Here is a 25,552-nt window from a genome sequence, read left to right on the forward strand (position 1 = left end):
ACCTAAAGATACCTCTTTTTGTAAAGCATCTTTAGACATTAGTTTAGAACTTTCTAGAAGTTGACCCTTTATGTCTCACTATAGGCGCTAGAAGTGGGTAGCATGCAAGGGACTTTTGGTTAGCTTGTTGTGTAAGCTTTTTAAACTTCATGACCGGTCCTTCTCCTATATAAGGAGGGCTTGGGTCCTTCTAAATGCAGAATTGATATTGATAGTACCGAAACTCTCCCAAAATTGGTGAGCATTTGAGACACTTGTGTCTTCTCTTATCTAGTCTTATCTTGAGAGCAATCTTGGAGCCTCAAGTGGCGGCATCTCACTCATCTTGGAGCTTTGCATCCTCCAAGTGGCGTGTTCTCTTCTAAGGACTCCAACCACATAAGTCTCCTTCTCTTTTCCATCTATTTCCTCCATTTCCATGTCCATATAAACTCTTAAAACATGTCTTAGGTCTTTTCTTGCACTTCTATTCGGTTCTTTGGCTTTCTTTCTTGTTTTCTTCAGTTCATCCTCTTCTTTACTGTTTTTAATCGGTTCATCTTCATTCTTTCATGCTTTTGTTCGGTTCAATTCATTTGTTAGACATTTTAAACGGTTCATTTGATTTCTTGTGCCTTTTAATCGGTTCAATTGACAAGAAATGGATTTCTATATGAGTTTTGGTGTGATGGCTTAAGTTTTGGTGAGTTCTTGAATGAAAGAACATTGATCCAATTCTAGAAAAGTACCTATTCACTTTCCAACTCAAGTTGATTCCATATAATGTCTATGAAACATCTATATCTTGCTATTGGAATCATATCAACATGTCTACTCATTCTTCAAATCATAGTGAAAGTGATAGAAAGTCCACAAAATCTCTTTTGAAACAATTGGCTAGAGATTTTCAATCACTATCACTTAAACAATTGCAACATGAGGCTCAAATTTTGGAAGATAAAAAAGAAATAGATGCCCATCCTGTAATATTGGAGGAAGAGTTGAAAATTGTTAGAGAAAAAGATGAATACATAAGAAAATTAAAAAAAAAAATCTTCACATGCATCTAGTTCTACGTCGAGTGACTCACATGCTAAAGGGAGTCTTAGAATGAATGAATATTATCAACCTCCACCTAGAAGAACTAGAAGAGAAAGTCCAAAAAAAACTAGGGTAGACTTACATCATTTTTATTGGAAGAAAAATGTTGAAACGTATCTATATTGGAAAATGAAAGTAGAATAACTTTTTGCTTGCCATCATGTTAGTGAGGAGAGGAAAGTACCCCTAGCCACTTTAAGCTTCCAAGGAAATGTTATATGTTGATGGACAACCCCGGAGAGAGATAGGCGCTTCCATAAGGACCCTCCCATAGAATATTGGAATGACCTTAGGGGAGCCTTTAGATGCTTCCATATTCCCTCATACTACAATAGGGAGGTAATGGACAATATTCAAAGACTCCAATAAAAGAACATGAGTGTAGAGGAGTATAGGCAAAAGATGGAGCTTTATATGTTGAGAGTCTCTATTAGGGAGGAAGAAACCACCACCATGGCTAGGTTACTCTGTGGTCTCAATCTTGAGATAAGAGATAAAGTAGAGCTCTTGCCTTATATGGACTTGAATGACTTGATTCAACTTTGCATAAAAGTTGAGCAAAAAATTTTGAGAAAAAGGGAGTATAGTTTGGCAAAAGATAAATCTAAAGAAACTCCCAAAAGTTTAGGAAAAGATTTGTCTACCTCCCAACCCCTAGCGAGGAAGAAAAAGAGAATTGTGAGGGAGCATTGTGTTTAATGAAGCAAATGACTTGAACCCAAGCCCTAAATTAATATTGCAAGGAAACGGCAGCAGCCAAAACTCGAATCCAAGTCCTTTTAGTGACCCAAGGAAGCATTAACCACTAAACCAGATAAGTTCTTTGGTCATATTATCATTTTTATTATACTTATTATAATTAATATAATTTATAATAATAATAATAAAAAATTATATCATATTATTAGTATTTATTAATATTATTACTAATATTATTATTAATATTATAATTAATATTATTATTAAAATTATAATTAATATTATTAATATTATATTCATATTATTTTCATATTATTAATATTATATTCATATTATTAATATTAGTAATATTATATTCATATTATTAATATTAATATTGTTAATATTTTTAATATTGTTAATATTATTAATATTGTTAATATTATTAATATTGTTAATATTATTAATATTGTTAATATTATTAATATTGTTAATATTATTAATATTGTTAATATTATTAATATTGTTAATATTATTAATATTGTTAATATTATTAATATTGTTAATATTATTAATATGGTTAATATTATTAATAATAAGTATAATAAAATAATAATAATATTAAAGAATTTGTTTGGTGTAGTGGTTAAATTTTCTTTGGTTACTGAAGGAACCTGGTTTTGAATCCCATTCACTATAAATTCATATTAAATTTTAATTACATACGGAAAAAATCCGTATGTAAATTTACATACGGATTTTAATTCCCGCTCCATGGCGCCAAAAGTTACATACGGATATAATCCGTATATAATTCGCATTTTTCTTGTAGTGTACAACAATTTGTTCATTTAAAGTTCAATCTTCTTTTTTTTATAACAACTTTTACCTATTTTTTGAAAAAAACTGTTGTGATCTGAAAGCTAAAAAAAGAAGAAGTGTATTTCATATCAATATGACTTTTAGAACTCACATTTTTTTAATAGAGTTTAAAGAGCTTACAGTGAGAGTTTGAAATTCTTTTTGGATTTTGAAAGTTTCTCTAAAAAATCTCAAGTGTTCTTATGCTGGTGACTCTTGGTTAAGCAAATCATGTTATGTCACAGTGGTGTTGCAATGAGTGGTGTTTTTAACCTCTTGCATTTTTAATTCAGATGTATTCATTCCTATAACTTTCTTTTGTAAAGGTGTTTGCAATTGCACTTCTTGATAGGGTTTCTTGAAGTGTGGGTGCTTCTGAAAGAGGGTTTTTCAACATTGTGTTCTTTGTTCTTTGAGGGTTCAAGAACCAAGAAGTTTTGTAAAAGATTGATTTTTTTTAGTGGAATCCATCTTGGTATAAGGTGGGACTGGATGTAGCTCTTCTTGAGTGAACCAATATAAACTGTGTATGCCTTTTCTCTTTTCTTAATCTCTGCACCTAAATCTTGAAAACTATTATTATATGATAAAATGAATCTGTTGTTTCGAAATTGAATCTACTTTTTTTGGAAAACTGATTCATATATTGTTCAAGATTCTAAGAAAATCTTTCTTTACTTAAGAAACACTGAATCTGTAAATTATGACTGGGTTAAACAAGCATTAAGCCCTTCTAAACAATTTCGTCCAGGATTCATATTCTTTTAAAACTAGTTTTAAAGATTTGAAATTGGCTTTCTTGAACTATGATCTTTTCCAAATATATCTTCTGCTACTGTTGGTTAAAATGCTTGTGTTCAGTAAGAAATTAAGTCCATTGATTAAAAAAACCAATTTGTTTAATTTCTGGAAGTGCTTGTGAAATTAGAAAAATAAATATGTTTTACTCAGAATCAATCCATTTTTTTTTGTTTGGATTTCTGAAAACAGTATTCCTTGCAAAAATTTTATAAGCTCAATTCTAGTATGAACCATGAAACAAAAAGAGAGAACATCTTTCGCACAAGATGTACATGTTTTAGAAAACATTTGTTCTCTCATTGTGGATAGTAGATCTTGCTGCAATTGTTGTAGCACTAGGATGGTTGAAAAGCTTGATCTACAAGTAATACCTAATCCAAAACCTTACAAACTTCAATGGATAAATGAAGATGGGGAATTAACTGTAGATAAGCGAGTAAAAGTCAGTCTTTCTGTGGGGAATTATAAAGATGAAATTTTATGTGATGTAGTACCCATGGAAGCCTGCCACATCTTATTGGGAAGACCATGAAAATTTGATAAGAAAACAATCCATAATGGTCTTACCAACGAGATTACTTTTACTCATAGGGAAAATAAGTTTGTACTTTATCCTTTAACACTTTCACAAGTGGTAAAAGACCAAGTACAAATGAAACAAAAAGGAGAAAATGAGAAAAAGAAAAAAACATAGAAAATCAAGAGAAAGTCTTTAGGGAAAATGTTGAGGTGTGGGAGAAGAGTGTTCCTTCCCACAAGGTCATTCAAATAGAAGGAAAATTTGAAAAAAAATGTTGAAAAGATACTTCTATCTGAACAAAAATGGGGTACATGTTGACCCCGAGAAAATCAAAGTCATCCAAAAGTGGTCAACCCCACAAAATGTAGGAGATGTTAGAAGTTTTCTTGGCTTAGCTAGTTTTTATAAGATATTTATTCCTAACTTCTCAAGTCTAGCTTAACCACTCAATGGGTTGGTGAAGAAAGAAACTACATTTTGTTGGACGAAGAAGCATGAGCAAACCTTTCAAAGATGCTCTATCAAGGATACATGCCCTCTTTTATAAACTTGGAGCCCAAATTCTTGGATTTGAAACATTCCTGAACTTTATAAAGAAGATTAGGATTGTGCACCCACTTTTGCTAAGTGCCAACATAGAGCGCAAATAGGCCTTTTATGTTTATGAGGGGTACTTATTTAAAGAAGGAAAACTTTGCATACCTCAAGGAACACATAGAAAACTCCTTGTAAAAGAATCACTTGAAGGAGGACTTATAGGCCATTTTGGAGTTGATAAAACTCTTGAGCTTTTAAAAGGAAAATTCTTTTGGCCACACATGAGGAAAGATGTTCAAAGGCATTGTCAGAGATGCATTTCATGTTTAAAAGCTAAGTCTAAGACAATGCCTCACGGACTCTACACTCCTTTACCTTTTGCAAGTGCTCCTTGGGAAGACATAAGCATGTACTTCATATTAGGACTTCCTAGGACACAAAGAGGTTTTGATTCCATCTTTGTGGTAGTGGATGGGTTTAGCAAGATGGCTCATTTTATACCTGACCATAAAATGGATGATGCTACCAACATCTGTAGGCTCTTCTGTTAGAATATATGGCTTTAAACTAGAGGGGGGGTGAATGGTTTAAAGAGGGATTTCAAAAACTTTTAAGCCTTGAATGAAATTACTTCGAGAATATCTTGATAAAGAAAGCAGTTTTTCAAAACACAAAGCTAAAAGCATAGCACCAGCAAAACAATCGGTTGTTTCACAAAAACAATCGGTTGTTTATACCAGTTTGCAAATATTAAAACTGAATTTAAAGAGGTTAAGGATAGAGATAATGCACACAGATGTTTATACTGGTTCACTCTAAACCCAGAGCTACATCCAGTCTTCTCAGAAACCACTGAGGAATTCCACTAAGCAATCAAACCTAGATCACTTACACCACAACCAAGAAAGTGACCTTGATCCCCTTAAGACACACACTTCTCTTGGCCAACACACCAACACTAAGAATGCTGATCTTGATCCCCTCAAGAACATGCAACACTTCTCAGCAAACACAAAAAGATTCTTGTTCAACAAATATAAGGATTACACTTGTTACATAAGGAAATCTGAAATCAATACAAGCAGAAATCCTATCTCACACACTTTGATCAATCTCAATCTCTAAGCATTCTCAACTCTTTGAAAAACTAAAAAATTTATGTCAATTGTTATTACTCAAATATGTTTTTCTGAATATATTCAAAGATGTTGTTTGTTATCAAATCTTAACAAACTTATTCATTGCATTTAAAAAATTGGTCAAAGCATTAAAGACTGGAGCATAATCAGTTAAAACATTTAAAGCTCAGTCAAAAACAAAAACCACTTTTCTGTTATGGTACCAAAACAAACAATCGGTTGTTTCCTCGAATCAATCTGTTGTTTTGGTTTTAACAGCTCAACCATTTGAAAAACAGTTTTCAATCTTTTCTAAAAACACCTAAGTATAAAACAATCGGTTGTTTCGATAAAACAATCGGTTGTTTTTCACTTAGTTTGAAAAACACTTTTCTTTTAAAAAGATTGAGAATGTTTATGCTTTGGATTCGATCAAGGGTGAATTACAAAACTCAAACTACCCCAGATCCTATCTAAGACAACTCTGCAACAGCAAGCACAACCCTTCAACATCCTTCAAAGGGTTTTGGATTCTTCAAAGCTTGAACACCACTTGGTTCAACAATCTCCCCCTATTTGATGAAGACAAATCCTTGGTGCTTGTGTTTGACTTGATTGAATCTGAAGCAGTACCTGAAAAAATAGCATATCTACCATCTAATGCTTCTTACAGCAGCAGGTTAGTTTTTCACACATTTAAAACATAAAACCTAATAAACAATCGGTTGTTTACTCGAAACAATCGGTTGTTTTTATCAGTAATAGCAGAAAATAGTTTTATATTAGAGATTTTAACAGATTTAAATAGTTTCAGATAAGGATACACAAGACCAATTAATTCTCCCCCTATTTGTCTTCACAAATAGACTTTAACAGTAACGACACAGATTTAGGAGAGATTATTAAGATCAAGGATACCTAACTCATTTCTTAGGAAGAAAAACCTCTCTTTTGGTAGTGGCTTTATCAACTAAAGGTGGCTTTTTATAATGAAGAACAAGATCATTCGCCTTCACATTTAAAGTTTTTCTTGTTAATCTTTGCAAAAGATAAAGTCCAAGCCCAAGCCCAAGAAGGCCAAAGCCCACAAAAGCCCAAAGTCCATCCCATGAAGGGCAAGGCCAAATATTAAATAAATATTGTTTAGAAAGGTGCTTAGAGGGAAACATTAGAAACCTCTACTGTTAAAGCATCTTTTAGTCTTTAGTTAGGAGTCTTAGGGGGGGGTGTGTTAGTAGATAGGTGTAGGAGTAAATAAGGAGGTGTCAAAGTGAGAGAAGGGATCACACCTTCCTCATGCATTGTTTTAGGTGCCAATTCTAGAAGTTTTTAGGAGGGAGTTTTTGAATTTGTGTAGCTTGCATTTCAGCACCTTAGGCTATAAATATAGGTGCTTCCTTTGTAAAATTCAGATTGGAATTTAGAGTAAAGAAACTATACTCAAATTTTGAGTGAGCATTGGAGAGCTTTTGAGCCTTCTTCTCTAGTCTTATCTTGATGGATCCATGGTGTCCTCAAGTGGCGGCAACACACTAATCTTGGAGCAGACATACTCCAAGTGGCGTGATCAATCACCTTCTCTTCCATCTCCATAAGTGTTCTCTTCTCTAGCTTTGTGCCTTATTCATTTCCATGTCTAGTATGATTGTTCTTGCCTTTTTTGGTTCGGTCATTTCCATTTTCCAACAAGCTTTTCTTCCTTTGTTTGATTTGGTTCAGTGTGTTTAATTTCCAGCACTTCTAATTTCAGTTTGCTTATCTTTTGTTCCATTCTTTTCTGTTCAATTTGATCATAATTGGAACTTCCATATGAGTTTTGGATTTGGTGCTAGTTTTGGTGAGTTCTTGATTATAGAACCTTGATCCAATTCTATGATAAAGTGCCTATCTCTTAACCAACTCAAGATGATTCCTAAGAATGTCAAGAATCATTCAAAGTGTGCTAGTGGAATCACATCAGGTCTCCACAAACTTCACTTCACAATTCCCATTGTTTACATGATCCCTGATGAAATGATGTCTTATCTCAATCTGTTTGGTGCTTGAGTGCTGAATTTGATTTTTGGTAAGATTGATGCAAATTGTGTTATCACACATCAAAGGGACTTTGCTGATCTTTAATCCAAAGTCTGCAAGTTGTTGTTTGAGCAATAGAATCTGTGCACAGCAGCTTCCAGCAGCTATATACTCAGCCTCAGCAGTAGAGAGAGAAACACATGCTTGCTTTTTGCTATGCCATGAGATTATGCCTGAGCCAAGTGATGACTTTTTACGGCAAGTGCACCGCGTTTGTCAAAAGTAATAATTGTCTCTAAGGACGGATATCGATCCCACAAGGAACAATGAATTATCGAGTACAATAATAGCTAAATATAAAAACAGAACAATTAAAAGAGTTCTGAATTAATTGTGTTGGCACTTATCAATAAGAAAACAAACAAAGAATTAGTTGTTTCAATTGGAAAAATAAGGATTAGTTTCATCTCTCTCACTCTCAAGTATTTTGATTAGCATGTCAATATTAAGTTCTTTGATTGAAATTGATGCCCGTATAAAAATCATTTATATCGATTCCTCGCATATAAAATCCTTAAGAATGTCCCCTAACTATCGATCCCTCGCATAATTATAAGAACAACTTAGAACGAAGCTCAGACGTTTAATAGCAATTAACATTTCAAGTCTATTCCTAGCACTCAAATATGTTAAGTATTGTTGTTTAGGTCCGAACCCTAAAAATACCTCCCGGTCAGATTTAAGATTCTCAATTTGTCACGAAAAATTAAAAGTAAAACAACAATACCAATAATCAATCAAGAACTGAATATTAATATATAAAATATCACCTCAATACATAAGAGTTTGAGCAGATTACTCCCAATCCCAAAGGGTAGAATTAGCCACGCATACTTCTAGCACCTTCCATTCTCCCAATTGGGTTACAATTCACTCTATGGTGTTTTCCTCTCAATCTGGCACACTAAGGTTGAGCCTCTAGCCCTCTATTTATCCTAGTTTTCTAGGGTTAGGTTGTTTATTGTGTCGTGCTAATTGGCTAAATGATAAAACATAAAAAAGGCCCAATCTTTCTTTGCATCTTTTCCATTATGGGACCTTCTATCTTTATCTTTTTAGCTCAAATCATTCATCTTTAATCCAAATCTCCAATCTTCCTTAGAAATCTGCAATTAACACCAAATTTGGAAATAAAATACTCTTATTCAAATAAAGATCATAAAAAATGTAAAAAGGTATAAATACATAAATTAGGGATTATTTTATATGTAAATTAGCAATAAATCCTCATAAGTGCCTATATTTTAATATGAAATATTACTGAAATTAGACACTTATCACTCTCCCCAACTTAGAATCTTGCTTGTCCTGAAGCAAAGTAAAGGAATATATTTGAATTTAAATATCAAACAGCTTAATTCACTAAACAACAGATCAAATTAGAAAATTATGATGCTTCCAAATTCAAATATAGAAAATTATAGACACAATCAATTTCCAGGATCAAATCAAAACAAATAAATGACAATTCATCAAGGAATATCTTCTCATATGCTCACGGGTAAGTGTTTCTCTCTATTTTCACTAAATCATAACAAATCACAGTTGCTTTTCATTTCATCTTCAAATCACAAACATATTAGAAACATGAATCTTGAGGTCTTTTCCAGGGTTGTAATGAGGCTGGGCTTCCAAAAAATATTGGTTTTTCTTAGATAACAAAATGCACATCTTAAAGAAGAAGAACATACCTACAATTCAATTATAGAGAACATATATGTTATCTAATTACCACTTTCTTTCGATATCACCTTTTTCCTCATTTTCTTTCTTTTCATGATTTTCATGAAATTTTTCTATCTTTCTTTTCTATTTCTTTTTCTTCTTCTGTTTCTCTTTCTTTTTTTTTTCTTTTTTTTTCTTTTTGTTTTCAATAATAGGAAAAAATTCTTCCTATTTTCAACTTTTTGAACTTTCACAATCATAACCAACCATTCCTTTTCTATATGTATTGCATCTATGCTCTCCTTCCTTAGACATGCTAAAGGGTAGGAAATTATATCAATAAAGGTTAAGGTGCAATATTAACAAAAAATTTCTTGGCCCAAAGGGGATATAAAAAAAAATGGAATTTTAATATAAAGGTTGGCTTTTTGGCCCTGGCTCCTAATTAACACAAACAAATGCCTCAATCATCTTCATGCTCTTTTATGATGCAACAAAAATAAAAATTAAGCAACCACAACTGTCAATTCATCAGTAAAACTCTCAAAAACTGTTTCAGGTTCACACACTCACTTGGTTTAAATGGTCTCATTCCTTTTTTGTCTTGTCATTATCAGTCCTAATCAATCATCCTGTTAAATTTTCATGTATCATAATTTTAACATTTGAATAAGGATTCAATCATATTTTCTTTTCTAACCTGTGTCTAATTCATCTCACTATTTAATATTTAAACACAAATTCTTTTTTCCACAATTCAAAATTAATATTCTAATTCTTTTTTATTTGAAAAAAATAAAAATAAACTAGAAAACAAACAAATTAAAACTGAAATCTAGTCAAGAAAGATAATTCAAGACTTAAAATTACCAAACTAACAAAACATGAAATTTATTCAAAATAAGCAATAAAAACAAACTAACAAATAAGCAAATAAACAGAAAACAAAATAACCGAAAAATAAAATAAATAAAATAAGACAAAATTCAAATAATTGAAAAGAAAAGATAATTAGAAAGATAAAACCATATTTTTGCTCAATCCTCTCTTCTTAAGAAGTCATCCAGCTTTTTGTTAAAATCTTTACCTACAGTCTTGCTTCATTTGCTGGATCTACCCCCTGAATAATAGAACCTGTCCCCAGGTCAAAAATACATAACCTGCAAAATGATTAGGAGGCATATAGGATTTTTTTTATTATTATTTACTTTTTTATTTTTTATTTTAAATAAAATCATCAAAGGTAATAAAACAACATAAAACTAAAATGTGGACTGGGTTGCCTCCCAGTAAGCGCTCGTTTAACGTCATTTAGCTTGACGCCTGTTTATTTCAAGATGGACAACTTTCTTTGTTGCATCATGTTGTATGCATTCTTCCTCGTTACAAGAACATCTTCAACCACACCATAAGTATCTTTGATGGATCTTTTTGCTAACTGCATCTTGATGTGTTGAACCTCCAAATCGCCTAAATACAGTGCAGCCTTGTCCACAGATAAAGAACCTATAGACACGGGAAGATTAAAACCTCCTACGTTCTTGGTATTTTGAAGCAAGTCCCTTTGAGTCATGACACTGCATCTAGCCTCCATCTCTCTATTTCTCTCTTCAATATAGCTCCTATTCTTTAGAAATCTTTCAAATGTTGAATCTTGCTTCAGATTTCCTGCAAAATAATTCCTAGGGAGCAATTTGTCAAAGAATTTTATGTCCTTCTCTGTTTTTGAAGGAGGATGAGGATATGATAAATCTTTTTCAAGAACACTTCTCTCCTTATTTTTATTTTGTTCTTCCTCACTTCGTTTCATTTCTCTCTCTAACTCTTCAGTCTCATCTTCTTTTTCAGCTATTAACTTATTGCAATGCTCTTTTGGGTTGGTTTGGTTGTCAACTGAAAACTGACCACTTTGTATTTCTTCAAATTGTTTGGCCACTTTTCCCATTTGGATCTCTATATTCCTGATCGTTGCCATGCTATTTTCTTCCATTATCATAAGCTTTGTTAGGGCTTCTTCAACTTTACTCATTCTTTCAAGCATGAATGGATCCTCAACTTCAGGTGAATTGTTCAGATAAGAACAGTGACCATTAGGATGATAACCTCCACAAAAATCACACATGATTGATTGACTATGGCTTTGAGATGAATGCACAACATATAACTGTTGGGGTAATTTAGCCATTTGTGCGGTTAGTTGCCCAATCTGCTGTGTCAGAATTTTATTTTGAGCCAATAGTGCATCTTCTAACGACCCTTCCTTCTGAGTATTTTGTCTATCATGTTGGGCTTGATAATCAGTTGACACCAATGCAACAATAATCCTTGTTGCTTGTTCTACATCAAGGGCCATCATTGTGCCGCCAGCTGCAGCATCTAGGAGCATCTTTGTGTCAGATCTGAGACCGGTGAGAAATATGCTCAGTTGAGTAATATCTTCAAACCCATGATTTGGGCATTTTCTAAGCATCATTTTAAATCTTTCCCATGTCTCACAGAATGATTCATCTGCTCCCTGTCTGAACACAGAAATTTCAGACTTTGCTTTGATGTAGCGAGAAATTGGAAAAAATCTTTGTAGAAAATTTTCCTCTACATCCTTCCAACTAGTGAGACTCTGATTTGGAAGTGATCTGAGCCAATCCTTAGCCTTTCCTGCCAATGACAAAGAAAATAAGCGCATATAAACATTTTCAAGATCACCTGATTGAAAGCCCATTGTTCCCACCAATTCATAAAATGTAGACAAATGTGAACATGGATCCTCATGATCCATTGCTTTGAATTGATGGGTAATGATGAGAGTGAGAAAATTGGGATTTATTTTCAAGGTCTTAGCGGTAGCAGGTATTGCGATACTAGAATAATGCCTTGGTCCTTGGTACATGACATAATCTCCAAGTGTCCTCTTAGGAGGTAGTGTTTGTTCTTCTGTCATGTTGCTTTCACCCTAAAACATATTAGTGAAGAAAAAAAAACCAGAGTATATTTTTGCTTATTTTTAAAAAAATATCAAAATAAAAACCAAAATAAATTTGAAGATAAAAATAAAAACAAATTAAAATAAATCTGCAAAAGAAAATAAAAATAACACAAAAAAATAAAATAAAACACTAAAATAACCCTAAGAGAAAAATAACAAAAATATACAGAAAAAAAATAAAAATAAAAATAAAAACTTACATAAAATAAAAACTAAAAAAAAAGAAAAGAAAATGAATAAATAAAAAATATAAAACAAAAATAAATAAAAACTTAAAAATACAATATACTAACGTACTTAAAATAACAAATAAATAATATGAATAAAATAAAAATAAAATAAAATAAAACAAAATAAAATAGAAGATTATAATTGTAAAAAACTAACCAACTTATTTAAAAGATACGTAACTACGTAACTAAACCTAAATAAAACTACGTAACTAAACCTAAAAAGAACTAAAATAAAAGAAAATCAAAACAAATCAAAACAATTAAAATATTTACAATATTTAGGAAATTATACTCAACAATTCAAACCTGTTCCCCGGCAACGGCGCCAAAAACTTGATGACTTTTTACGGCAAGTGCACCGCGTTTGTCAAAAGTAATAATTGTCTTTAAGGACGGATATCGATCCCACAAGGAACAATGAATTATCGAGTACAATAATAGCTAAATATAAAAACAGAACAATTAAAAGAGTTCTGAATTAATTGTGTTGGCACTGATCAATAAGAAAACAAACAAAGAATTAGTTGTTTCAATTGGAAAAATAAGGATTAGTTTCATCTCTCTCACTCTCAAGTATTTTGATTAGCATGTCAATATTAAGTTCTTTGATTGAAATTGATGCCCGTATAAAAATCATTTATATCGATTCCTCGCATATAAAATCCTTAAGAATGTCCCCTAACTATCAATCCCTCGCATAATTATAAGAACAACTTAGAACGAAGCTCAGACGTTTAATAGCAATTAACATTTCAAGTCTATTCCTAGCACTCAAATATGTTAAGTATTGTTGTTTAGGTCCGAACCCTAAAAATACCTCCCGGTCAGATTTAAGATTCTCAATTTGTCACGAAAAATTAAAAGTAAAACAACAATACCAATAATCAATCAAGAACTGAATATTAATATATAAAATATCACCTCAATACATAAGAGTTTGAGCAGATTACTCCCAATCCCAAAGGGTAGAATTAGCCACACATACTTCTAGCACCTTCCATTCTCCCAATTGGATTACAATTCACTCTATGGTGTTTTCCTCTCAATCTGGCACACTAAGGTTGAGCCTCTAGCCCTCTATTTATCCTAGTTTTCTAGGGTTAGGTTGTTTATTGTGTCGCGCTAATTGGCTAAATGATAAAACATAAAAAAGGCCCAATCTTTCTTTGCATCTTTTCCATTATGGGACCTTCTATCTTTATCTTTTTAGCTCAAATCATTCATCTTTAATCCAAATCTCCAATCTTCCTTAGAAATCTGCAATTAACACCAAATTTGGGAATAAAATACTCTTATTCAAATAAAGATCATAAAAAATGTAAAAAGGTATAAATTCATAAATTAGGGATTATTTTATATGTAAATTAGCAATAAATCCTCATAAGTGCCTATATTTTAATATGAAATATTACTGAAATTAGACACTTATCACCAAGAAGGTGGCAAGTGCCACTTATGCTCTTCCTATCTAGCTTGCAACCTGCAAAGTCAGAATCTGAATAACCAATTAAATGAATTGGAGAGTGAGAAGGTTACCATAACCCAACAATTGATGTTCCTTTTAGATATTTTAGAATTCTTTTTGCAGCTTTGAAGTGTGACTCTTTAGGATTTGCTTGATATCTAGCACAAAGGCACACGACAAACATGATGTCCGGCCTACTAACTGTTAGATATAGCAAAGAGCCAATCAATCCTCTGTATTTGGTTTGATCTACACTCTTTCCAGCAGAATCAGCATCCATATAGCAGCTTGATGGCATTGGAGTGCTTGTTTCTTTACAGCTTTCCATTTCAAATTTCTTGAGAATCTCCTTGCAATACTTTGATTGACACAGAAAGATCCCATCCTTTGTTTTCTTAACTTGCAATCCAAGAAAGAAAGACAATTCTCCGATCATAGACATTTCAAACTCACCTTTCATTGCAGCCACAAATTCTTCACACAACCTATCTTGTGTAGCACCAAAGATGATGTCATCAACATAGATTTGTACAAGAATTATTTCTGAATTTGACTTTTTGATCAAGAGAGTCTTGTCTATCATTCCCCTTTCATAACCATGTGATAGAAGAAAGTTGCTAAGCCTCTCATACCACTGCCTTGGGGCTTGCTTCAGTCCATACAAAGCTTTCTTCAACTTGAAGACATGGTTGGGATGCTTATGATCTTCAAACCCCGGTGGTTGATCCACATACACTTCCTCATTGATGTAGCCACTCAAGAAGGCACTATTGACATCCATTTGGAAGAGTTTGAAACCACTCGTACAAGCAAAAGCCAGCAGTAGCCTCATAGCCTCCAACCTAGCAACAAGGGCAAAGGTTTCACCATAATCTATGCCCTCCTCTTGATTGTAGCCTTTAGCAACTAGCCTTGCTTTGTTCCTTGTGATCACACCATCTTCATCTAACTTGTTTCTGAATACCCACTTTGAACTTATAATGTTCATCTCATCTATTCCAACGACCCATGAGAGGGCCACCCATGTGTCACAGCCAAGATGAGTCATCGCCCAAGAGAAGGACATCGCCTAAGCAAGACGTCGCCCAAGCGAGACGTCGCCCAAGTAAGACATCGCCCGAAGAGTCAACTCGCGTGACAGAAGCATTTCGCAGAGAAGAGGGCCCACACGATGGAATAACCCTAAGTTGGGTGGCGGCGCTGTGGGACCCTCCGCACAGAATAAACGATCAAGTCAAAGGGGCACGTGACAATGCCCACGTGCTCATTAAAGATCTCCAAGGAAGGCTGCATGCATGACACATGATTAATTAGGGCACCCAAATAGTATGATGGCGCGAGAAATACAGTGCCTAAGTTAGAGCCCAAGTGGCCGCAAGGTTATTCATTGCACTCCAGATAAGGGAAGTCCATGGGCCAGATACGCTAAGATCCTAAGGATAGCGGCGCAAGGACCTTCTCCAAGGAACCCTAGATAATAGCAACAACACAAAGGTAAACCCTAGTTTTCACCTATATAAAGGGCATGAAGAACCCTAGTAAAGTACGCTTTTTCACAGTTACACAGGTTTAACCTAATTCTCATATCCACTCAGAGCACAAACCCTAGTTGTCTTCACAGCACCCCGCAGTGAGCACAAGGAAATTAGGGCAACACAGTTTTAGCCACACAGTTCCAGTCATTGAAATTATCATACAGTTTTCAGTCACATTAGTGTTTCTCGCTAGCTGACTTGATCGTCAGAGTGCAAACGGCCGCAAGGGCGCCCCTTTGTTCTTCTTTTTTCAGGTACTCATAGACGAGGCAGAACGAAGGTGCCCTAGCTCGTGAGGACAAGCCACGCATAAAGACGACCTAGGTCAACCGGCCGCAACAAAAACATATGGCAAGTGATGCATCCAGGTTTATCAACATTTCTCTCAAACCAGATGGTCATGTAACCTACGGTGACAATAACAAGGGAAAAATTCTTGGCAAAGGTACAATAGGTAACGAAAGTAGTTTGCTTATTCATGATGTTCTCTATGTTGAAGGTTTGAAGCACAACTTGCTCAACATTAGTCAGCTATGTGATAGAGGTTATCAAGTGACCTTTAGGACCAATTTATGTGAGATTCACTTACCAAATTCAGAGGATGTTCTTCTCATTGGTAAGAGATCTAACAACATTTATCTGCTTGATATATCTAGTCATTCTTCAATAGGTTGTCTTCTATCAAAGCATAAGGAATCATGGCTTTGGTATAGAAGGTTTGCTCATATTAATATGAATCATTTAAATAAGCTTGTATCAAATGAACTTCTCTATGGCTTACCCAAACTCAAATTTGAAAAAGAACATGTGTGTCAAGCATGTCAAAGGGGGAAACAAACTAGAAAATCTTTTTCTTTGAAAAACTGTGTTTCAACTTCAAAACCCCTTGAACTTTTGCACATAGATATTTTCGGTCCTTTCAGGACTATGAGTCTTGGAGGAAATCTATATGGTTTTGTTGTTGTAGATGACTTTTCCAGGTACACTTGGACACTTTTTGTCCACACAAAGAAGGAAGCATATTCAAAATTTAAGAAGCTTGTGAGGAAACTTCAGAATACACGCTGCAGCAACATAGGAGCAATAAGAAGTGTACCGACCCGTCCCCGGGCGTTGACCAAGGTCAAAGTCAAACGCACGGTGGGACCCACCAAGGGGGCCCCAAGGAGGAAAGTCAGTGTGTTGACCGCTTTAGGCGTCACCAGGTATGGGCGTCGCCAGGCATGGGCGTCGCCAGGTGTTCCGGCCGGTTGACCTGGGACGTCTTTGTGCACAAACTCACCCGTCAGCTAGGGACACCTTCTGATGAGAATCAAATAAAGGAGGCTTTTATTAATGGAGGAAGAGGACATCCACCCTCACATTTGAAGTTCTTCCTTCTAGTCTTCTCAAAATTAAAAGAAGACATAAAATAAAGATGAGGCCCAAGCCCAAAGCCCAAGCCCAAGCCCAAGATGGCCAAAGCCCAAAGAGCCCAAGTCCATCCCATGAGGGGCAAGGCCAAGCTTTGAAATACTCTTGTATAGTTTTAGGAGGTGTGGTTATTAAATAAAGGTGTGTGAAAATGTAAAATAAAGTCACATTGTCCATGTGACTTAGGAGAGTGGTGTAGGTGTAGTTTTTGGGAGGTGTCATAGTAGAAAAAGGTCACACCTCCCATGTGACTTGTTTTTGGTGGGAATTTCAAATGAGTTTATTTGAAATTTCCCAACTATTTTTCAGCACCTTAGGCTATAAATAGAGGTGCTTCCTTTGTAAAATTCAGATTGGAATTAATCTAAGAAAACTCTACTCAAATTTTGAGTGAACTTTGGAGAGCTTTGAGCCTTCTTCTCTAGTCTTATCTTGATGGATCATTGGAGTCCTCAAGTGGCGGCATCACTCTCATCTAGGAGCATTCCACACTTCTAGTGGCGAGATCATCCAACATTCTTCCATCTTCATGAGCACTCTCTTCTCCTTCCTTTCTTCTTTTTCAATTGTTCATGTTGCCTTGTGTTCTTGAGTTGCTTAGGTTCGGTTTTTCCATTTTTCAGCACCTATGTTCTGTTTTTGTTTTTAATTTCTATTTTGTTCGGTTCATATGCTTACTTGCTTAATTCTGTTCGGTTATTCCAACTTTCATTCTCTTTGTTGATTCAATTTGACAATATTTGGTTCATCCAAATGAGTTTGGGATTTGGTACTAGTTTTTGGTGAGTTCTTGTCTTAGAACAATGATCCAACTCTAAGAAAAGTGCCTCTATAATGTCCAGCTCAAGGTGATTCCTAAGAATGTCAAGAATCATTCTCTATGTGGCTATTGGAATCACATCACCTTCCCACTGGTTACCTGTGAATCCCTGCAAAGAAGGACAAAAGGGCGCCCTAGCGGCCGTTTGCACTCTGACGCTCAAGTCAGCTAGCAAGAAACATCAAAACTCTACACCTCCGTATCGGAGCACCGTTAATGGCACTCTGAAGGTGGTAAAAAGAAACTGTGTATCGTGTATATTTTCTCCCTCTGGCAAACAACCTCTCTCTAGTCCCTTGTACGTCCCTTGTACGTAGCCTCAAGACTCGGGCAAGCAACTAGAGCATACTCTGGGAAAATCTGCCAAAAGTTCGAACCCCGTTTCCAACATTTAAAGCGTCTTAAAGCGCATTTAAGGTTATGAAATGTTCAGCGCCTTTAAGACGTTTAAACCGCTTGGAGCATTTAAAGTACCTTAAACGCTCCAAACGTAAACTTTAACTTAAATATCTTTAATTACCTACTACCTGACAAATTGATGTTTCCGTTCTGACTTGGCTGCTATCACACATGGAGGGCCTCACAGTGTTAGGACCCAACTTAGGGGTACTTTCGTCGCGTGGGTCCTCCCTCCTTGGAGTGCATCCGGCGCAAGGGGTGACTTTTGGGGTGCCAGCTTATGCCCCCAAACCTCTAGTCACTCGCTTCGAGAGCGTATCTACCTTCCTCTCGTACCCTGCACCTGGCTGCCCCTGGGCGTGACCCTCTCGTGAGTCGTATCTATCCCAAGGGCCTCTCTGGGCGTCATGGGCACTTCACGAGTCAGATTGCTCTCTATTGGCGCTAGTACTATGGCCTTGAAGCCACATTTCTCTTCCCTTTATTGCTACCCCGGGTTATCAGAGTTTGAGACCTTCCCATAGTATCGCTCCCTCCATGGTCTTTCCTACCCATGGGTATCGGGGAGCAACACCGTGGATGCCTTGCTCTGGTGACATTTCACCTTGGCGACGCCCTACCTTGGCGACGCCCGCTCTAGACGATGTCTTATCTTGGCGACGCTTCCTCTTGGCGACGCCTTGCCTCTTGGCGACGCCTCACCTAGGCGGCGCCTTATGTGGACTTTGACGTCGACGCTGACTTTGACTTTGACTTTGTCAACGCCCGGGTACGGGACGGTACACAAGCCCCCCAGTCTTAAGCTGATGACTTGTTTTCAGCGAAAAGACTAAGGCCTCGCCTACGCCATCCACGTGGCATCCCGGTGACGTGTCATTCTTGCTGACGTGACACTCCCCAAACTATTGACGTGACATTCTCTGAACCATTGGGGTGCCCTTAATGGCTGATTGGACATCCTCTGAAACGGGGAAAGCAACACCTTTTAGGGCTACGCTTAATCGCTTGCCACGTGGTTCATCACGCGGTTAGCCTTAAGAGTCTCTTGCGCTCCCAGTGAGCGCCTAATCCTGCGACACGTGGCATCATCGCACGGTCATCATCTGTTGCCCCTCGCGTTCCTCGTAACGTTTAAGTTACCCAAACTCCGCGCTCGAAACCACTGTTTCATCCACATTCTCTGCCTTCTCGCACTGTTCATCTTCTTCGAATTTTCTCTCTCGCAATCTCTGCTTTTTCGTGCTTCCGCTCATCACACCCTTCAACCCTTAAAGGTACGGTTTTTCTACATCCATGACTCTTCCCCTTCATTGTGTTGCATTACTGTGTATGAACTGCCTGGGACTATTTGTGTTTCTGCACTTCTGCGTTCCTTTCGCTTTTTCGTCCTTCTCCGCTCTCTTCTCCCCCTTTCTGGGTTTCTTCGCGTGGGTGACATTTTCTAGGGTTTCTCTTCCCCTTTCTGCCCTGGCATTGCTTGTTAAAACCCTTTTTCTTTCTTCTTTCTCCAGCTATTTATCCGCATCATGGTGCGCCTGAAACCAAGGTCCAGTTCTTCCCCCAAGACCGACTACAAGGCCCTCTATAAATGGGCCCCTGATGATCTTCTAAACGAATGCACCACCTTGACAACCTTTAAGGACTTGGAGAACCATCGGGGTGACCCCCATTTATACAACTTCAATGCCTTCTGCCGCACCCACGATGCCCACATCTCTGTCCGCCCCGGCAAGCCAGGGGAACCTGTTTGAGTGGATGACAGACCCAGGGGTGGGGCCCCCTTTTTCTTCATGTATCAAACGGTATTTAAACGCGTTGGTGTACGCCTCCCATTCACACCCTTCGAGAGGGAACTCCTCACGGAGATTAATACGGCCCCTGCCCAGCTCCATCCCAATAGCTGGGCCTTTGTTCGGGCCTTCCAGATTCTTTTTGGATATTTAGGCGTTCTTCCTTCTGTGGACGTCTTTCTACATTTCTTCGAAGTGAAGAAGCAAGGGAAAAGTCTCTGGGTGAGCTTTTCCGGGATCGCTGGCAGGATCCTCCTTTCCCTCTTCCAGAACTCGTACAAGGGCTGGAAAGGAAAATTCTTCAGGGTGTGCTGCGCTAAACAGGACCCCACAGCCTTGGATGGCTTCCCATGGACGGAGCATCCCAAGCTACTCAAGCCCAAGGCTCTGGATGAGTTGTCCTCTGCTGATAGGGGGGTATGCGAGGCCTTGGCTGGCCTGGGGATCGTTTTTGACACGCTGAAGCTCATAGCGTGTGAATACAACGCACACACCCTGTCCACCTATTTTGGTAGGGAGGCTCGTTTCTTGTTGCCCTTTCTTATCTGTGTTTTATTACATCACGCTTGTTCTGTTGGCCTCCTCCACCTATTTCCCTCGTTGTTAAATGTTCATCTATATTCTTTATGTTTCATTTACCTGCGTGCTTTGTGGACTTATATAACTGTATGGGCGGTGGGATTGGCGTTCTGTGATTTGTGTGTAGTTGGCACCTTGTGTTCGGTCTGGTGCGGCTTTAACTTCTGTTCTCTGGTTTGTCTGAATGTAGGATCGGTGATGGATTCCTCTAAGAGGATGGTCTTGGCGAAAGCACTAAAGGCTGCTCGTGCCACCAAGGCTGGCGCCTTCACCGTCTCCACTGCTGATCCAAACCTCCCATTATCCTCGCCCTCACCAACACCAACTACCACCGAAACTCCATTAGGCCCATCTTCACCACCTCCACGTAGCCCCCAAACACTTCAAACGCCCAACTCTCCTCTACCCATCGCCGCAGTCCCACTTTCTGTTGCCTCATCACCTGCTCCAGCCCCCCGTGACAAAGGGAAGAGGGTGCTGGAGATCCTCTCCGATGATGAGGACTCGGATGGTGGGGTATCCTTCAAAAAGAGAAAGGCTGCGAGGGTTCCCATCCTACCAGCAGCATCGCCCCAGGGAGGGGATTCCTTCAGGGACCACCACCCCCCTAGTGCTACCTCTCCCCCTCCCACAATAGTCCAAGAGGAAAAAGGTGAAGGGGCCGAATCTGCTCCACCTCCACCACCAGCAGAAGTCTCCGCTGCTCCTGCCTCCATTTCTGCCGCACCCGATCTTATTGCCATTCCTCCTCCAATCATGCATCTGATGAGAGGCTTCAACGGAGGATTGATGTCAGAAGGCTCCGACAGGAAAGAAGGAATGCCCTTCTACTTGGGAGCCTTCTTGGCCGTGGCCCTTGATTGGCGCGCCCAAGCTAGAAACGCAAGTTTAAACACACAATCCCTCCAAGCTCTGGAAGCAAGAGTGGCCGCTCTGGAGGAGGAGAGTGAGGCTCTGGGACGCCAAAATGAGGCCTATCAAGCCTCTCTGAAGTTGGCGCAAGAGGCCAAAGAGGAGGCTAAAAGGCAGCTGGATGAGGCGATGGAGTTTCAGGCTGACTTCTACGTTCGGGAAGTCTCTCTCCAGGTTCAAATAACGGACCTCCAGGACATGGCCGAAGCCTCCGAAGAGCTTCAAAAGGACTTAGAGGATCAATGCTATGGGCAGGCTGAAAAACTGGAGTGGATGGAGGAGGAGATGGCTACCCAGGCCAAGACATTGGACCTTCTCCAGGTTGACATTGAAAAACTGCAAATCGAAGTCAGCCGGCTCCGAGTGGAGAAGGAGGCTCTGGAGAAGCAGGTGGCTTCCGGGGACTCTACCATCGAGGAGTTGGAGAAGGCCAAGAAGGCGCTCATCGATGACATGGCCGGCATCGAGGAAGGATTCAAGGAGGCTTTGGCCCAGGCCGTCTGCGAGAATCCGGGGATCAACGTTTCTAATTGCGATTCCACCCACCATGTCATTGATGGACGCGTCGTGCCCCTTGAGTTGGATGATTGAAACGCCGACTCTCAACTGCCACCTTTACTTTTTGCGCTTTATATTTGTTCTTGCCAATCTTTGATAAACTTGTAAATCTTTTGAACTATTTGCAACTTTGTCCGAACCGTGGGTTTCGTATGACAATTTTACACTTCTGAGGTATCGAGTTTTGTTTGTATGATATTTTTACCTTCGTTCTCCATTTTTGTGTACTTCAATTGCTTTGCCTGTACTTTTACCCGTTTCTTTCGCTGTGTTGGGCGATCCTGTACACCCGGTGCTTCACTTCTAACGTGTACCTCAAAGCTGCTCAGCCTTCGTATCTGTGAGGCTTCTACCTCGTGAAGGCGCTGGCCGCTCCGCCATCGCTGCAAACGCCAAAGTCGAGACCTACTCTGGGTCTAAACACTTGGGACCAGATCGTGTTTCAGTGCCCACTCCCATGGAGTGTCTTAAATACCAAGGCGACCCGTATCTTAATTCTTGGTGCTTGGCGCCCACGCCTAAGGAGAGGCCTGCTACAGCAGCGCCGTATCGTCCTCAGGGTGTCTAGAAACGCCAGGCACCAGGAAGGCTCGAAGCCCCCCATAAGGTTGCTCCCTCCATGGTCTTTCCTTCCCTTGGGTATCGGGGAGCAATCCTGCGGCAGCTCACTTGGCTTCTGGCAATCTCGTCTCCCTCCACAGTCTTTCCTACCTGTGGGTATCGGGGAGGCGACGCCATTGCTTCTGGTGGACTCGTCTCCCTCCACAGTCTTTCCTTCCTGTGGGTATCGGGGAGGCGACGCCACTGATGCCTTATGCTGGCGACGCATTCAGCGTATCATGCTGGCGACGGCTTCAGCGTCTTATACTGGCGACGACTTCTACGTCTTATACTGGCGACGCCTTCAGCGTCTTATGCTGGCGACGCCTTAAGTGTCTTGGCGATGCTTGGCGCGATCGACCCGTTGACTTGACCTTGGCATTGACTTTGACTCTGGTCGACGCCTGGGGGTAGCGGAGAGCTCAAGGTCTCGCCCTCGCCAGCCACGTGGCATTTCCCGTATGGCTGATGGGACATTCCTTCACTTGACTTGACCCTGACTTGATCCTGACATTTTCTGAGCTTCTGACAAGATGCCCATTCTCGACGGCGCATCGTACCCTCGAGCATTCTGTCGACACGATGTTTTCCAAACGTTGACCAGTGGCGCCAGGATCATCCTCCCATCCTCTGACACGTGGCTCGATCGCACGGTGCTCCCATTTGCGTCGCTTGGCGCTCTAACTGCAATATTTAGATCTTCAGAATCTTATACCTGCGTTCATCACCCCTCTGTTTCGCACCCTCCTTGCACCGCTACACAAAGAGTTCCTTCTGCATTCCTTCTAGTTGGCGCTTTACCTCCCACATTCCTAACGCGCCATTCTCCTTTGAACTCCCAGCTCTTTGCTCACATCTTGTAGCGACATGTCTTCCCATGTTCCTCCCCCTAGGGTTAACCCCAAGGACCTGTATGCATGGGCCTCGCACGAGCTCCTTGACGAGTGCTCATGCTTGCTTTCTACCAGGGCCATAAGGGAGCACAAAGGGGATTCGTGTTCCAACGATCATCGTGCCTTCGCAAAGAGGCATGATGACGACATCACCGTGCTTCCTTGCATCTTAGGGGAGCCGGTGTGCGGGGACGAACGGGCCAACGGCGGGGTCCCCTTCTTTTACTTCTACCAGGTGGTATTCAAGAGCATCGGCGTGCGCCAGCCCTTCTCCAGGTTTGAGAGGGAACTACTAACGGAGATTAATGCTGCTCCGGCCCAGTTGTATCCTAATAGTTGGGCTTTCGCCAAAGCCTTTGAGGTGAAAAGGCAAAGGCAAAGGTGTGCACCTGGGGTGTGCACCCTCGGTTGACATCTTTCTTCACTTCTTTGAGGTGAAAAGGCAAAGGAACAACCTCTGGGTGACCCTCAGCAACGTTCCCGGCAGGGTTCTCCTGACTCCTTTCCAAAACTCCTTCACAGGGTGGAAGGGTAGATTTTTCAAAGTCTGTTGCTTCGATCTCGTGCCTTCCGCCCTGGATGGTTTTCCACTGTACTGGGTGAGGGAGACAAGAGCCCTAAAGTCCAAACCCTTCAAAAGGTTGCCCTTGAACGACCAGGTTGCATGCCAGATCCTGGCTGAGGCGGGAGGCTTTGACGCTGCCGCTTTGATTAGCTTGGAGTACAACGCCGAAGCTTAGGAGAAGTACATATGTATGAGAGATTACCTTAGAAACTCCCGCTCTTCATCTTTACTAGATCTTCGCATGTCCTGTCTTGTGGTATCCTTACCATGTTTGTTTTCTTCGGTGCAGGTTCGAAGATAAACCGGCAACGGAGGTCACAGCTTACCCAGGCACTGGGGGCAGAGAACGGAGTTTCGTCCTCCTCCCATCCAGACTCCGGAGGCCACTGCGGGGTGGTCTGTTTGCTCTTTTCGTGTGAGCCTAGGGCATGTACCTGTTCGCGTCATTTGTTTCATTGACCTTTATCTCGAACTCAATTTGTAATCTTAACTCTCTGGTGTCATGTTTTTGCTTTTTGTAACGCCGCTTCATTTTTGCACACCTTCGCCTACTTTCGCTTCTTTTAACATACTGTGCGTGTTTCCTTCGGTATGTTTCTTGGCGACGCCTGCATCTGGCGACGCCCCTTTCCTGGCGACGCGTACTCTTGGCGACGCGTATGCTTGGCGACGCGTATGTTTGGCGACGCGTATGCTTGGCGACGTGGATGCTTGGCGATGCCCCCTTCCTGGCGACGCGTATGTTTGGCGACGCCTGTCGCCTACTTCGAGTCTCTGTCTTTATCTTTTTACCCCTTGGTCTTGCACTTCGAGTGGAAAGAAGATAAAATTGAGGAAAAGTTTTCCTTGAACTTCTCTTTCCTTTTATTTGGGTGACCTCGTTAAAAAACCCCCGAGAGGGAAAAAGAGTGTCCCCTATAATAAAATCGTTACATGGCTGCTTACTTACATAGTTCAACTAAAATAAAACTTCAAATTGGTCGCATTCCAGCTACGTGGAATGGGACCCCCCCTCCAAAGTCTCTAAGTTGTACGAACCGTTCCCCTTAGCTTCAGTAATTCTGAAGGGTCCGGTCCACTTGGGAGACAATTTATTTTCTAGTTCATATGGGTGAGCCTTTCTCATAACTAAGTTGCCAATCTTTAACTGTCGTGGGTTCACCGTAGAGCTATACTGTCGTTCTACTCTTCTTTTCACTGCTTCGGCCTTTATTCTTGCTTCCTCCCTGGCTTCGTCCAGTAGGTCCAGATTCACCCGCCTTTCTTCGTTGGATTCCTTAGCCACGAAATTTTGGAAACGTGGCGAGCTTTCGTGAATCTCAACCGGGATCATCGCATCCAACCCATATACTAAGCTGAAAGGCGTCTCCATGGTGGAAGATTGGGGCATGGTGTGGTATGCCCATACAATCCTTGGCACCTCCTCCACCCACGCTCCTTTAGCCTTTCCTAGCCTTCTCTTTAGCCCTCT

At 39.5% G+C, this 25,552-nt stretch overlaps 1 protein-coding gene and 1 pseudogene across 1 annotated transcript; both read left to right on the forward strand.

Annotated features, from left to right (window-relative positions):
- Positions 1-11,777: 11,777 nt before the first annotated feature.
- Positions 11,778-11,883, forward strand: LOC137838940 (small nucleolar RNA R71; annotated as a pseudogene).
- An 8,886-nt stretch (positions 11,884-20,769) lies between these two features.
- On the forward strand, positions 20,770-22,056 carry LOC137838520 (uncharacterized). Its single transcript, XM_068647765.1, has one exon. The coding sequence runs from the start codon at positions 20,770-20,772 to the stop codon at positions 22,054-22,056; it is 1,287 nt and encodes a 428-aa protein (XP_068503866.1).
- The last annotated feature ends 3,496 nt before the right edge of the window (positions 22,057-25,552 follow it).

The sequence above is a fragment of the Phaseolus vulgaris genome, chromosome 4 (genome assembly GCF_000499845.2).
Source record: "Phaseolus vulgaris cultivar G19833 chromosome 4, P. vulgaris v2.0, whole genome shotgun sequence".
Classification (NCBI taxonomy): domain Eukaryota; kingdom Viridiplantae; phylum Streptophyta; class Magnoliopsida; order Fabales; family Fabaceae; genus Phaseolus; species Phaseolus vulgaris.